We start from the raw sequence: 14,629 nt of genomic DNA on the forward strand, positions 1-14,629 counted from the left end.
ATGCAGATGTAAGTGACTGAATGAAATGACGGATGAAAACGAATGAGGTTGATGCGGATGGAATTAATTGCGGAAGAAAACTAATGCGGACGAAAACGTATGCGGACGCAAGCGAGTGTCGATTTAATCTGATGCGGATGCAACGAAGCGCTGAATCGACATTTCCGGTGATTGAATAATAATATAATATAATATCTTCGTGAGTGTGCGTGGGTAACGAATTACACTCACGAAAATATTTCTGATCACCAACATAAAACGCTTAAGAGTTAAATTCAATTACAATTTTAGTGGCACCAGCGATGTTAAGAGTTTAATAACACTCACGATTTTAATAATGCTCATGTTTTCAGACACTTCGGTAAGGTAAATTATTCATAAAATTAAATTCGTGAGTCACGACGTTTTCGTGCGTGAGTGTGCTTGGGTACAAATTTTCTTTTCGTGAGTGTGCGTGAGTATGATTTTTCACTCGTGAGTGTGCGTGAGTAAACTATTACACCCGTGCACACCTCTAATGTGGATGGCATTAATTGACGAAGAAAACTAATGCGGACCTAAACGAATGCAGACACAAGCGAGTGTCGACTCAAGCTGATGCGGATGCAACGAAGCGCTGAACTCCTTAGGCCATCGGAAGAGGAATGGAGGAAAGAGGAATACCTTTCGGAAGATAGAATATGCAAGGGAGTGTGGGTGCAATCTACTGCAGATGTAAGTGACGAATGGGCTTGATGCGGATGGGATTAATTGCGGAACAAAATGAATACGGGCTGCAATGTATGCGGACGCCATCGAGTGTCGATTCGAGCTGATGCAACGAAACACGGAATCGATTTTTTCGGTGATTGAACTCCATCGGCCATCGGATGAGTGTGAGGCAAGAGGAATACCTTTCGAAACTCTGAATAGTTATAGAGACGGATCAAAAAAGGACGAAAGAATTGGTAGCGGCATTTAATGCAGTGAACTGCCGAATCGCATTTTTTGTACTCCCTAATTAAGGACTACCCTGAAAAACTTGTTCCCCCGATTATAAGGTAATCTCTCTTCGATCATTGACAACTGGATTGGAAGGCAGAATTTCCCGATGATATTCCCTAGCTTCTCCTACAGAAATCTTCGACTCAGATCTTCGGGACAGACCTACACTCAAAGTAATTTTCAACTCTGCTATTAACCCATTGAGATCTTTCGCAAAGTATGCAGATTCGTCGCTGGAAATTTCAGGTCTATGGTTCAACCACTGAGATCTCGTATCTGCAGTGGAGACGGAGACGGAGACATCTTCACGTCTCTATTTGAATTGCATATAACTTCAAATCTTCAAACACTTACATTTCCGGTTATCAACTAGTTGATTACTTTGTCGTGACTTAGAATTATGTGGCTTAGAATCCTAGATCTCTACAAAGTATTTCCTCACTCCTCTATGACATCATAGAAAATTCTCAGGAAAAAATCTGATGGGTGTCTGGTACCCAATCCATGGATTGAAGTCCTCTTCTCGCGAGTTCAATGGCCACTATTAGGTGGTCTGATTTTTCTGCTATATCCAAAAGGTCGGTAACTTTGTCGTGACTTAGAATTCCGTGGCTTAGAATCCTAGATCTTTACAAAGTATTTCCTCATGCCTTTGTGACATCATAGAAATTTCTTCGGAAAAAATCTGATGCGTGTCTGTAACCAATCCATGGATTGAAGTCCTCTTCTCGCGAGCTCAATGGCCACTATTAGATGGTCTGATTTTTTTGCTATATCCAAAAGGTCGGGAACTTTGTCGTGACTTAGAATTCCGTGGCTTAGAATCCTAGATTTTTACAAAGTATTTCCTTACTCCTCTATGACATCATAGAAAATTCTCCGGAAAAAATCTGATGGGTGTCTGGTACCCAATCCATGGATTGAAGTCCTCTTCTCGCGAGCTCAATGACCACTATTAGGTGGTCTGATTTTTCTGCTATATCCAAAAGGTCGGTAACTTTGTCGTGACTTAGAATTCCGTGGCTTAGAATCCTAGATCTTTACAAAGTATTTCCTCACTCCTCTATGACATCATAGAAAATTCTCGGGAAAAAAATCTGATGGGTGTCTGGTACCCAATGCATGGATTGAAGTCCTCTTCTCGCGAGCTCAATGGCCACTATTAGGTGGTCTGATTTTTTTAGCTATATCCAAGAGGTCGGGAACTTTGTCGTGACTTAGAATTCTGTGGCTTAGAATCCTAGATCTTTACAAAGTATTTCCTCACTCCTCCATGACATCATAGAAATTTCTCTGGAAAAAATCTGATGGGTGTCTGGTAACCAATCCATGGATTGAAGTCCTCTTCTCGCGAGCTCAATGGCCACTATTAGGTGGTCTGATTTTTTTGCTATATCCAAAAGGTCGGAATCTTTGTGGTGACTTAGAATTCTGTGGCTTAGAATCCTAGACCTTTACAAAGTATTTCCTCACTCCTCTATGACATTATAGAAATTTCTCTGGAAAAAATCTGATGGGTGTCTAGTAACCAATCCATGGATTGAAGTCCTCTTCTCGCGAGCTCAATGGCCACTATTAGGTGGTCTGATTTTTTTGCTATATCCAAAAGGTCGGGAACTTTGTCGTGACTTAGAATTCCGCTGCTTAGAATCTTAGATCTCTATAAAGTATTTCCTCATTCCTTTATGACATCATAGAAATTTCTCCGGAAAAATCTGATGGGTGTCTGGTACTCAATCCATGGATTGAAGTCCTCTTCTCGCGAGCTCAATGGCCACTATTAGGTGGTCTGATTTTTCTGCTATATCCAAAAGGTCGGTAACTTTGTCGTGACTTAGAATTCCGTGGCTTAGAATCCTAGATCTTTACAAAGTATTTCCTCACTCCTCTATGACATCATAGAAAATTCTCGGGAAAAAAATCTGATGGGTGTCTGGTACCCAATGCATGGATTGAAGTCCTCTTCTCGCGAGCTCAATGGCCACTATTAGGTGGTCTGATTTTTTTAGCTATATCCAAAAGGTCGGTAACTTTGTCGTGACTTAGAATTCCGTGGCTTAGAATCCTAGATCTTTACAAAGTATTTCCTCACTCCTCTATGACATCATAGAAAATTCTCCGGAAAAAATCTGATGGGTGTCCGGTAACCAATCCATGGATTGAAGTCCTCTTCTCGCGAGTTCAATGGCCACTATTAGGTGGTCTGGTTTTTATTAGCTATATCCAAAAGGTCGGGAACTTTGTCGTGACTTAGAATTCTGTGGCTTAGAATCCTAGATCTTTACAAAGTATTTCCTCACTCCTCCATGACATCATAGAAATTTCTCTGGAAAAAATCTGATGGGTGTCTGGTAACCAATCCATGGATTGAAGTCCTCTTCTCGCGAGCTCAATGGCCACTATTAGGTGGTCTGATTTTTTTGCTATATCCAAAAGGTCGGAATCTTTGTGGTGACTTAGAATTCTGTGGCTTAGAATCCTAGACCTTTACAAAGTATTTCCTCACTCCTCTATGACATCATAGACATTTCTCTGGAAAAAATCTGATGGGTGTCTAGTAACCAATCCATGGATTGAAGTCCTCTTCTCGCGAGCTCAATGGCCACTATTAGGTGGTCTGATTTTTCTGCTATATCCAAAAGGTCGGGAACTTTGTCGTGACTTAGAATTCCGCTGCTTAGAATCTTAGATCTCTATAAAGTATTTCCTTATTCCTTTATGACATCATAGAAATTTCTCCGGAAAAATCTGATGGGTGTCTGGTACTCAATCCATGGATTGAAGTCCTCTTCTCGCGAGCTCAATGGCCACTATTAGGTGGTCTGATTTTTCTGCTATATCCAAAAGGTCGGTAACTTTGTCGTGACTTAGAATTCCGTGGCTTAGAATCCTAGATCTTTACAAAGTATTTCCTCACTCCTCTATGACATCATAGAAAATTCTCCGGAAAAAATTTGATGGGTGTCTGGTAACCAATCCATGGATTGAAGTCCTCTTCTCGCGAGCTCAATGGCCACTATTAGGTGGTCTGGTTTTTATTAGCTATGTCCAAAAGGTCGGTAACTTTGTCGTGACTTAGAATTCCGCGGCTAAGAATCCTAGATCTTTACAAAGTATTTCCTCACTCCTCTATGACATCATAGAAATTTCTCTGGAAAAAATCTGATGGGTGTCTGGTAACCAATCCATGGATTGAAGTCCTCTTCTCGCGAGTTCAATGGCCACTATTAGGTGGTCTGATTTTTCTGCTATATCCAAAAGGTCGGTAACTTTGTCGTGACTTAGAATTCCGTGGCTTAGAATCCTAGATCTTTACAAAGTATTTCCTCATGCCTTTGTGACATCATAGAAATTCTTCGGAAAAAATCTGATGCGTGTCTGTAACCAATCCATGGATTGAAGTCCTCTTCTCGCGAGCTCAATGGCCACTATTAGATGGTCTGATTTTTTTGCTACATCCAAAAGGTCGGGAACTTTGTCGTGACTTAGAATTCCGTGGCTTAGAATCCTAGATTTTTACAAAATATTTCCTTACTCCTCTATGACATCATAGAAAATTCTCCGGAAAAAATCTGATGGGTGTCTGGTACCCAATCCATGGATTGAAGTCCTCTTCTCGCGAGCTCAATGACCACTATTAGGTGGTCTGATTTTTTTGCTATATCCAAAGGTCGGGAACTTTGTCGTGACTTAGAATTCCGTGGCTTAGAATCCTAGATTTTTACAAAGTATTTCCTCACTCCTCTATGACATCTTAGAAAATTCTCCGGAAAAAAATCTGATAGGTGTCTAGTAACCAATCCATGGATTGAAGTCCTCTTCTCGCGAGCTCAATGGCCACTATTAGGTGGTCTGATTTTTTTTGCTATATCCAAAAGGTCGGGAACTTTGTCGTGACTTAGAATTCCGTGGCTTAGAATCCTAGATCTTTACAAAGTATTTCCTCACTCTTCTCTGAAAACATAGAATCTGATGGGTGTCCGCTACCCAACCTATGGATTGTTCCCTAGTTAGGAGATTCTGACGATTATTTCACGACTGACCGAGCTAGCAAATTCACCTTCCGTGGGCATTGTAACAAGCTTCAAGTTAGCATTACCGAATTTCACAAAAGTCCATGTTCTCGCGAGCTCAATGGCCACTGTTAGGTGATCTGATTTTTGGGCTATATCCAAGGAACTTTTCTGACCTTCATACCACTAATGACAAATTGACTACTACTCAATCAGAGTGTGTACGGAGACTTACCAAATTCCCCTCGGAAATGTGAGATACGCCTTGCGTCCGTATTTAGTTACCATGAAAAAACATGTTAACGTTAAGCTACCATAAACATTTCCATCAATCAAACTACAAAAAATATATATTTTTAATTTTCATAATTTGTATTAAAAAAATAATGACAACATCTCAGACATCATCTGTGACAGCTGCAATATCCCGCCATCGTGGCACTGCAAATCCAAGTTCAATAAGTCGCAGTAGAACAACGGCAGCCTATTCGAATTTAAATGAAAATAATTTAGCTTTACAAACCTATATCGAGAGTCTTCAATTGAATACATTCCCGCTCTTATCGGAAGAAGATCAGCAAGAACGTTTGGCGAAAATTGACGCCTTGGAACTTTTTCAAGCTCTCCAAGATGTGAATCGCGATTTGGCAATGACACGTTTGGAAAACTATTATCTTAAAGATTTTCTGGAAAAAAATGATCCGAAACTTTTGATTGGTCTACAGCAACAACGGGCCTTAGCTGAAAATCTAACCAAGGAACGCCCTAAAGATGTAGACCAATCAGTGAGTAGCCCCACTAGAAGGAAGATTATGGTGACCACGTCTCGTTCACAATTTACCTCAATAACGGGTGGTTCACAAAAGAAGGCAGTGCATAATTACAAATTGAATTTTAAAGCAAAAGCCGATATGGCAGAGAAGACCGCAAGCGAGGTGGAGAACAGGGTCAAAGAATTGAAGAGTAAAGGTAAGTGGGCGAGAGATCATTGAAATAGAGACGAATGGGCTTAACTGTGAATATACTGAGGAAAATCCACATTTATCCAACGTGGTATTTATGAATCTGGTGTTCTCATTCTCTTCGCACTCTTCCTGAATATCTTCTTCGTGTTAGAGATGAGTTCATACCCATATTCTTTTATTATTAGGATTTTGCCTATAGGATTGGATTCCAGCCAACCTATTATACGGCCACTTCTGTCTCCTTTCTCCCACTGCCGTGTAGCAATTTTATCTTTTATAATCTTACCTAAAATCTCGAATTCAAGGACCACTTTTCTGGCGTCAGAAACTCACACACAAGTTTACAGTTTCGCCAATGAGATCTTCCATCTGTTTACACGACTGATCACTGAGATCTAGGCTACGCAGTGCAGCCCCTGATATCAACGTATATGCATTTCAATCACTGATATTTTCAGGTCTGCGGTTGACGCACTAAAATTTTCACTGAGATCTATAGTTCAATCACAGAGATCTGTGGTCTGCAATTTAGTTACAAAGAAACTGAAACAGTAGATTAATCCCTAAGACCTCCGGGAGCCACCGTGGTGCAATGATGAGCATGCCCGCCTTGCATACACAAGGTCGTGGGTTCGATTCCTGCTTCGACCGAACACCAAAAAGTTTTTCAGTGGTGGATTATCCCACCTCAGTAATGCTGGTGACATTTCTGAGGGTTTCAAAGCTTCTCTAAGTGGTTTCACAGCAATGTGGAACGCCGTTCGGACTCGGCTATAAAAAGGAGGTCCCTTGTCATTGAATTGAACATGGAATCGGGCAGCACTCAGTGATAAGAGAGAAGTTCACCAATGTGGTATCACAATGGACTGAATAGTCTAAGTGAGCCTGATACATCAGGCTGCCACCTAACCTAACCTAAGATCTCCGGTACTGTACTCCACTCGAAGAGATCTTCAACCGTGCAATTAAACCACAGAAATCTTCCGCAGAGTCTGCAGCTCCGTCATTGGGATCCTCAGGTCTGCAGTCTTCAAATACTGGCATCTCCGGTTAGGCAATTCAATCGCAGCGATAATTAGGTCTGCAAAGAAACTAATAAAATTTTCGGCTCTATGTTACCAATGAATTCGTAGGGTCACTCAGATCTTCTGGAGTGCGGTCCCGCAGAGTCTGCAGCTCCATCACTGGGATCTTCGGGTCTGTAGTTCAACCACTAAGATCTCAGATCTGCAGTGCGGACAGCGGCCTCTATATCTTAGAGTCAATAGATCAGTCACTCAGATATTCGGGACCGCAAAGAGATCTTCTTGTCTGCAATTAAATCACTGAGATCTTCTGGTCTGCAGCTCCATCATTGGGTTCTTGAGGTCTATATTTCAACCACTGTGATCCCGGGTCTGCATTTTATTCGATAAGATCTCGGCATCTGCATCTTTAGTCTCCATTTCAATCAATTCGAAGTCTGCAGTTCAACCACTGATAACTTTCAGGTATGCAGTTCAATCTCTGAGATCTTTGGGTCTGAAGTACTCCCACTAACATCTTCAATTAACCACTGAAATCTTTCGCATAGTCTGCAGCTCCATCACTGGGATCTTCGGGTCTGTAGTTCAACCACTAAGATCTCAGATCTGCAGTGCGGACAGTGGAATCTATATCTTAGAGTCAATAGATCAGTCACACAGATATTCGGGACCGCAAGGTTACGTTAGGTTAGGTGGCAGCCCGATGTATCAGGCTCACTTAGACTATTCAGTTCATTGTGATACCACACTGGTGAACTTCTCTCTTAGCACTGAGTGCTGCCCGATTCCATGTTCAGCTCAATTACAAGGGACCTCCTTTTTATAGCCGAGTCCGAACGGCGTTGCACATTGCAACTGAGATTTCCCGGTCTGCAGCTCCATCTTTGGGTTCTTCAAGTCTATATTTCAACCACTGTGATCCCGGGTCTGCATTTTATTCGATAAGATCTCGGCATCTGCATCTTCACGTCTCCATTTCAGTCACTTCGATATTAAAGTCTGCAGTTCAACCACTGATAACTTTCAGGTATGCAGTTCAATCTCTGAGATCTTTGGGTCTGAAGTACTCCCACTAACATCTTCAATTAACCACTGAAATCTTTCGCAGAGTCTGCAGCTCTATCAATGGAATCTTCGGGTCTGTAGTTCAACCACTAAGATCTCAGATCTGCAGTGCGGACAGCGGCCTCTATATCTTAGAGTCAATAGATCAATCACTCAGATATTCGGGACCGCAAAGAGATCTTCATGTCTGCAATTAAATCCCTGAGATCTTATGGTCTGCAGCTCCATCATTGGGTTCTTCAAGTCTATATTTCAACCACTGTGATCCCGGGTCTGCATTTTATTCGATAAGATCTCGGCATCTGCATCTTCACGTCTCCATTTCAATCACTTCGATATTAAAGTCTGCAGTTCAACCACTGATACCTTTCAGGTATGCAGTTCAATCTCTGAGATCTTTGGGTCTGAAGTACTCCCACTAACATCTTCAATTAACCATTGAAATCTTTCGCAGAGTCTGCAGGTCCTTCCCTGGGATCTTCAGGTCTGTAGTTCAACCACTAAGATCTCAGATCTGCAGTGCGGACAGCGGCCTCTATATCTTAGAGTCAATAGATCAATCACTCAGATATTCGGGACCGCAAAGAGATCTTCATGTCTGCAATTAAATCCCTGAGATCTTATGGTCTGCAGCTCCATCATTGGGTCCTTCAAGTCTATATTTCAACCACTGTGATCCCGGGTCTGCATTTTATTCGATAAGATCTCGGCATCTGCATCTTCACGTCTCCATTTCAATCACTTCGATATTAAAGTCTGCAGTTCAACCACTGATACCTTTCAGGTATGCAGTTCAATCTCTGAGATCTTTGGGTCTGAAGTACTCCCACTAACATCTTCAATTAACCATTGAAATCTTTCGCAGAGTCTGCAGGTCCTTCCCTGGGATCTTCAGGTCTGTAGTTCAACCACTAAGATCTCAGATCTGCAGTGCGGACAGCGGCCTCTATATCTTAGAGTCAATAGATGAGTCATACAGATATTCGGGACCGCAAAGAGATCTTCATATCTGCAATTAAATCACTGAGATCTTCTGGTCTGCAGCTTCATAATTGGGTTCTTTAGGTCTATATTTCAACCACTGTGATCCCGGGTCTGCATTTTATTCGATAAGATCTCGGCATCTGCATCTTCACGTCTCCATTTCAATCACTTCGATATTAAAGTCTGCAGTTCCACCACTGATAACTTTCAGGTATGCAGTTCAATCTCTGAGATCTTTGGGTCTGAAGTACTCCCACTAACATCATCAATTAACCACTGAAATCTTTCGCAGAGTCTGCAGCTCCTTCACCGGGATCTTCAGGTCTGTAGATCAACTACTGAGATCTCAGATCTGCAGTGCGGACAGCGACATCTATATCTCAGAGTCAGTAGATCAGTCACTCAGATATTCGGGACCGCAAAGAAATCTTCATGTCTGCAATTAAATCACTGAGATCTTCTGGTCTGCAGCTCCATCATTGGGTTCTTTAGCAGCTTCATTATTGGCTTTCAACCACTGTGATCCCGGGTCTGCATTTTATTCGATAAGATCTCGGCATCTGCATCTTGACGTCTCCATTTCAATCACTTCGATATTAAAGTCTGCAGTTCAACCATTGATAACTGGCAGGTATGCAGTTCAATTACTGAGATCTTTGGGTTTGAAGTACTCCCACTGACATCTTCAGGTCTGCAGTTGAACCATTAAAATTTTGGGGTTTGCAGTTTAACCACAGGACGATCAATGAAGTCTTCGGGTCAGGTATGCACTGAGATCTTTGGGTCTGATGTGCTGCCACTAACATCTTCAGGTCTGGCGTTTAGTCTTTAAGACCGTCATGTCTCGTTCGATCGCTATGATCATCAGTTCCGGCAATGAAGTCTTCGGGTCTGCAGATCTGTAGTTCATCAGTGCGATCTTTAGGTTTAGTATCTAAGACCGTCAGATCTCTCGTTCAATCGCTAAGATTTAAAGTTCCAGCAATGAAGTCTGCGGTTCTGCAGTTCAACCAGTGCGATCTTCGGGTCTGAAGTACTATGACTGACATATTCAGATTTGCCGTTTAGTTTCTATGACCGTGGGGTCTTCGGTTAAACCGCTAAGTTCCTCAGGTCACTACCATCCACAGTTCTGTCCAAAAAGTCTTCGGTTTTTTTTGTGGAACCTCGAATGCCCAGCTCCACCTCTTTGGCATGAGAAACTCATATACAGCAGTTATAGGTACCTCTTCCTCTTCTAAAGCTCTGAATGTCCTTAGTAGGAGGACACCATCCGGGCCGACATGGGCCCTCTTACTTCCTGTCGTCCTTCAAAACAAGCGACTCTAATAAAATGTCTCCAATTTGTATCTTTGTAATAGCTTCCCATGAAATCGAAATGTTGCGTGGCCATTTGGAAGAGATCAAATTTATGTGTGAAGAAACTCAAGAAACTATCCACAACTTTCAACTTCATTTCCTTCGAGATGATAATGATTTGGAATTTCTCAGTACTGCAACTGAAAAACAACTGGAGAATAAATTAAAAAAATTTCTAAATAATTGGATCAAAAATGGTACAGCCCTTCTGGCCACAATGCGCCTGAAGAAAACCTCCCTGCAAGATAAATGCAAAAAATTGCAAAGTGAACTCATAACCAAAGCCGAGTTGAGTGGAAAATTGACTTCGGTGGATTTTGAAAAACTCTTAATTAAACGCACAGAACTTCTTAGTCTATTGGATGAAAAGAATATCCACATGGCTGGTCTAAAATGTGAAACGGGCAAACTATCCCTCGGCATGTCTCAACAAAAGAAACTATTGATGATCAACGAAATGGAGTCAAAACACATGTACAGTAAAATTGTGGATGTTCTAAAGGCCATTGGAAAACTTGAGAAAGAGGTCAACACGATAGAGATGGAAAATCAAAAAAATGCCAAAGCATTAGAAATTTTGCAAATTCAATTGCAACGATTTCAGGCTCCAAGTGTTAGTGATTACATTGAAAAGAAAACGGATATTTTCTCTCTGGAAAAAGAGGAGAAAATCTTGGGACGTAAGATTTCCATTTTGACTCTGAAATTGGATAATATCCAAAAGAAATGTAAAAACCCCTAAAGGAGTTTAATTACAATAATTGGTTTTTCAATAAATCAAATTTATTCTCAGTGTAATTCTTATCTTTTGATCCAGGCCTATAATTTAGACAAAATTTTCTCTAGAAATAAAATTCTGACAAAATATATAAATATTTTTGGAGACAAAATTTTGACAAATATTTGTATAGAAAAATAAAATGTTATCAAAATTTTCTATAGAAATAAAATTTTATCGAAATTTTCTATAGAAATAAAATTTTAACAAAATTTTCTATAGAAATAAAATTTTGACAAATTTTTCTATAGAAATAAAATTTTAACAAAATTTTCTATAGAAATAAAATTTTGACAAAATTTTCTATAAAAATAAAATTTTATCAAAATTTTCTATAGAAATAAAATTTTGATAAAATTTTATTTAGAAATAAAATTTTTAACAAAATTTTCTTTAGAAATAAAGTTTTGACAACATTTTCTATAGAAATAAAATTTTGACAATTTCTTTTTATAGAAATTAAATTTTTAACAATTTTTTCTATAGAAATAACATTTTGATAAAATTTTCTTTAGAAATAACATTTTGATAAAATTTTCTTTAGAAATAAAATTTTTAACAAAATTTTCTATAGAAAAAAAAAATTTAACAAAATTTTCTATAGAAATAAAATTTTGACAAAATTTTCTATAGAAATAAAATTTTGACAAAATGTTCTTTAGAAATAAATTTTTTACAACATTTTCTATAGAAATATAATTTTGACAATTTTTTTAATAGAAATAAAATTTTTAACAAAATTTGCTATAGAAATAAAATTTTTAAGAAAATTTTCTATAGAAATAACATTTTGATAAAATTTTCTTAGAAATAAAATTTTTAACAAAATTTTCTATAGAAATATAATTTTGGCAAAATTTTCTATAGAAATAAAATGGTTAACAAAATTTTTTATAGAAATAAAATTTTTAACAAAATTTTCTATAGAAATAAAATTTTAACAAAATTTTCTATAGAAATAAAATTTTCTATGGAAATACAGTTTTGATGAAATTTTCTATAGAAATACAATTTTGTTGGTGTTTTTTTGATTTCAGCTTAAAACCATACATTGAATAAACTACAAGTGTAGTTTAACCAACAGAGGAAGAGAATGTTTGTCAAATTTATTTGGGCAAAGCCCTATAGACTGCAAGATGGACGCACGTTTCAGAATTACTACATTCCTCATCAGCATCCTCTTCTTACAGCAAAACTATAAACCAATTATCAGATTTTTTTTCTGAAAATCCCACGGCGGCGGGTTCTACGCACCGGATTGACCCGATGGATACCAGCCATCGGCCAGCGGCTGCCACCTCAGTGTACGTGTTGTCTCGTCCGTTTTTTCGTGTTGGAGAAGGTCCATCCCGGGGAGCCTTCTCCACCTGCTTTTGGTCCGAGCCGGGATAGAGGAAAACCTCGGACCATGGTACTGTGCCGTCTGCCGAAATCGAATTCACCATCGCTCGGTTTCGGTGAGGTGTAACCGGTGCATGGAATGGGTGCACTTCCGGAACTGCTCCGGCCTAACATCGCTGCGGGAGTATAGTCAAACTGACTTCGTGGCAGGATGCTGTGCCAATGACAGCAGCAGTGGGTCATCCGATTATGTGACCCACCGACTTCTCCCGCACAACAATATTCTCCGCCGCAGCTTCTTACACCGAATATTGTTGTACCAGTTCCGGAGAGTGCATCATTTTTGCAATTTAATTGCAACGGGCTCCGTGGTAAGATTAGTGAGATCGTAGACTTTATGAATCGGAAAAGGATAAGGGTCGCGGTGATCCAAAGCTGAATGCCACCTGCAGCCTACGACATTGTGATGGGTACAATGTCCTACGGAGGGATCGCACAAGAAATGGAGGTGGTGGCCTGGCTTTCATATTACACCGTTCCGTGCAGTATAGACCTATCACGCTTGTGCTAGACACAAATGACCCGTACATGGAATGTATGGGGGTAGCAGTTAAGTGTGGGGCTGCCGAGATAGAGCTATACAATGTGTACATACCGCCGGTTGGTAGCTGTGCTCCAGGTTATAGCCCAAACATTGAGTGGTTGTTGAGCGGGCATAACCGATTGGTTCTAGGAGATTTTAATGCCCACTATGAACTTTGGCATTCTCTCCTGGGTAATGACCAGAGGGGCATAGCTTTGGCAGAGCAGATAGACGACTCCACATTTTGCACGGTGAACGAAGAGACCCCCACGAGAATTATGGGTGACTGCAGCAGTTCGCCAGATTTATCGTTAGCATCGCCTGGTCTGATAAATGACGTCTCCTGGCAACCCGTCATTTCATTGGGTTCGGACCACCTCCCCATAATACTCACCATCAACCGACCCTCCGATTTCATAACCTCTGAACGCCGGACGTTTATTAATCAAAAGAAAGCCAACTGGGAAGGCTTCAGAGAATACACCGATCGCCGCTTCAGTGAGCTCCCGTCCCCCTCACATGTTCATGTTGCCCAGAGGGAGTTCCGGGACATCATCAACGCAGCAGCCGCTCGCTTCATACCCGCTGGTCGAATTGCCCAAGTGAGGCCCAACTTCCCAGCCGAAGCGGCGGGACTCGCAGACGAGCGTGATGAACGCCGTCGTGCTAACCCTGCTGATCCTAGAATCAGAGAACTAAATCTAGAGATTAGTAAGATAGTCGACGAGCACAAGCGGAACACTTGGTTAGAGCACCTTAAGCAATGTAACTTAGGAACAGGAACTGGTAAATTGTGGTCAACAGTTAGAGCCCTCTCGAACCCCTCCACAAGGGATGATGGGATTTCAGTCACATTTGGCGACGTGACTGTGATTGATCCGAAGAGGTGCGCCAAATACTTCAACCGACAGTTTGTCGAGCATCCCGAGAGTGATAGAGCGAAAAGGAGAGCCACCCGTCGTGTACGTGGTCTCCGAGCCGATGACACACCACAATTTACTGCAGCCGAAGTTACCAATGTCATCAACAGCGCGAAACCATCTAAGGCGCTGGGCCCTGACGGAATTTCAATGCTAATGCTGAAGCATCTGGGAATACTGGGAGTTGAGTACCTGACCAGACTCCTCAATTTGTCTTTGGAATCACACATTATACCCGATGTCTGGAAAATGGGAAGGGTGATTCCACTACTGAAACCGAGCAAAGGTGAATCGTACAGACCGATATCCCTTCTTTCGCCAGTAGCCAAGACACTTGAGGCATTACTCCTCCCCAGCCTTGTGGAGAATTTTCCGGCTGCCCACCATCAACATGGATTCCGTAAGGTACATAGTACGACAACAGCCTTACATGCCATTTCGATACATATTAATAAGGGACTTAACCAGCCCAGGCCGTGTCATAGGACGGTCCTCGTGGCGCTTGACCTATCGAAAGCATTCGATACGGTCAACCATGCCACATTATTTGAGGACATCGAGAATACGTCCCTACCGGCAGGAGCGTAGCGTTGGGTGCTGAATTATATGTGT

The 14,629-nt window shown here is 40.9% G+C and overlaps 1 protein-coding gene across 1 annotated transcript; it reads left to right on the top strand.

The window, feature by feature from the left end:
• Positions 1 to 5,329: 5,329 nt before the first annotated feature.
• Positions 5,330 to 11,193, top strand: LOC142233999 (cilia- and flagella-associated protein 263). The gene is made up of 2 exons (XM_075305057.1): positions 5,330 to 5,966; positions 10,398 to 11,193. Exons 1-2 carry the CDS (start codon positions 5,384 to 5,386, stop codon positions 11,135 to 11,137), a joined length of 1,323 nt encoding a protein of 440 aa, XP_075161172.1. The 5' UTR covers positions 5,330 to 5,383; the 3' UTR covers positions 11,138 to 11,193.
• The last annotated feature ends 3,436 nt before the right edge of the window (positions 11,194 to 14,629 follow it).

Source organism: Haematobia irritans, chromosome 4 (assembly GCF_050003625.1).
Source record: "Haematobia irritans isolate KBUSLIRL chromosome 4, ASM5000362v1, whole genome shotgun sequence".
NCBI classification, from domain to species: domain Eukaryota; kingdom Metazoa; phylum Arthropoda; class Insecta; order Diptera; family Muscidae; genus Haematobia; species Haematobia irritans.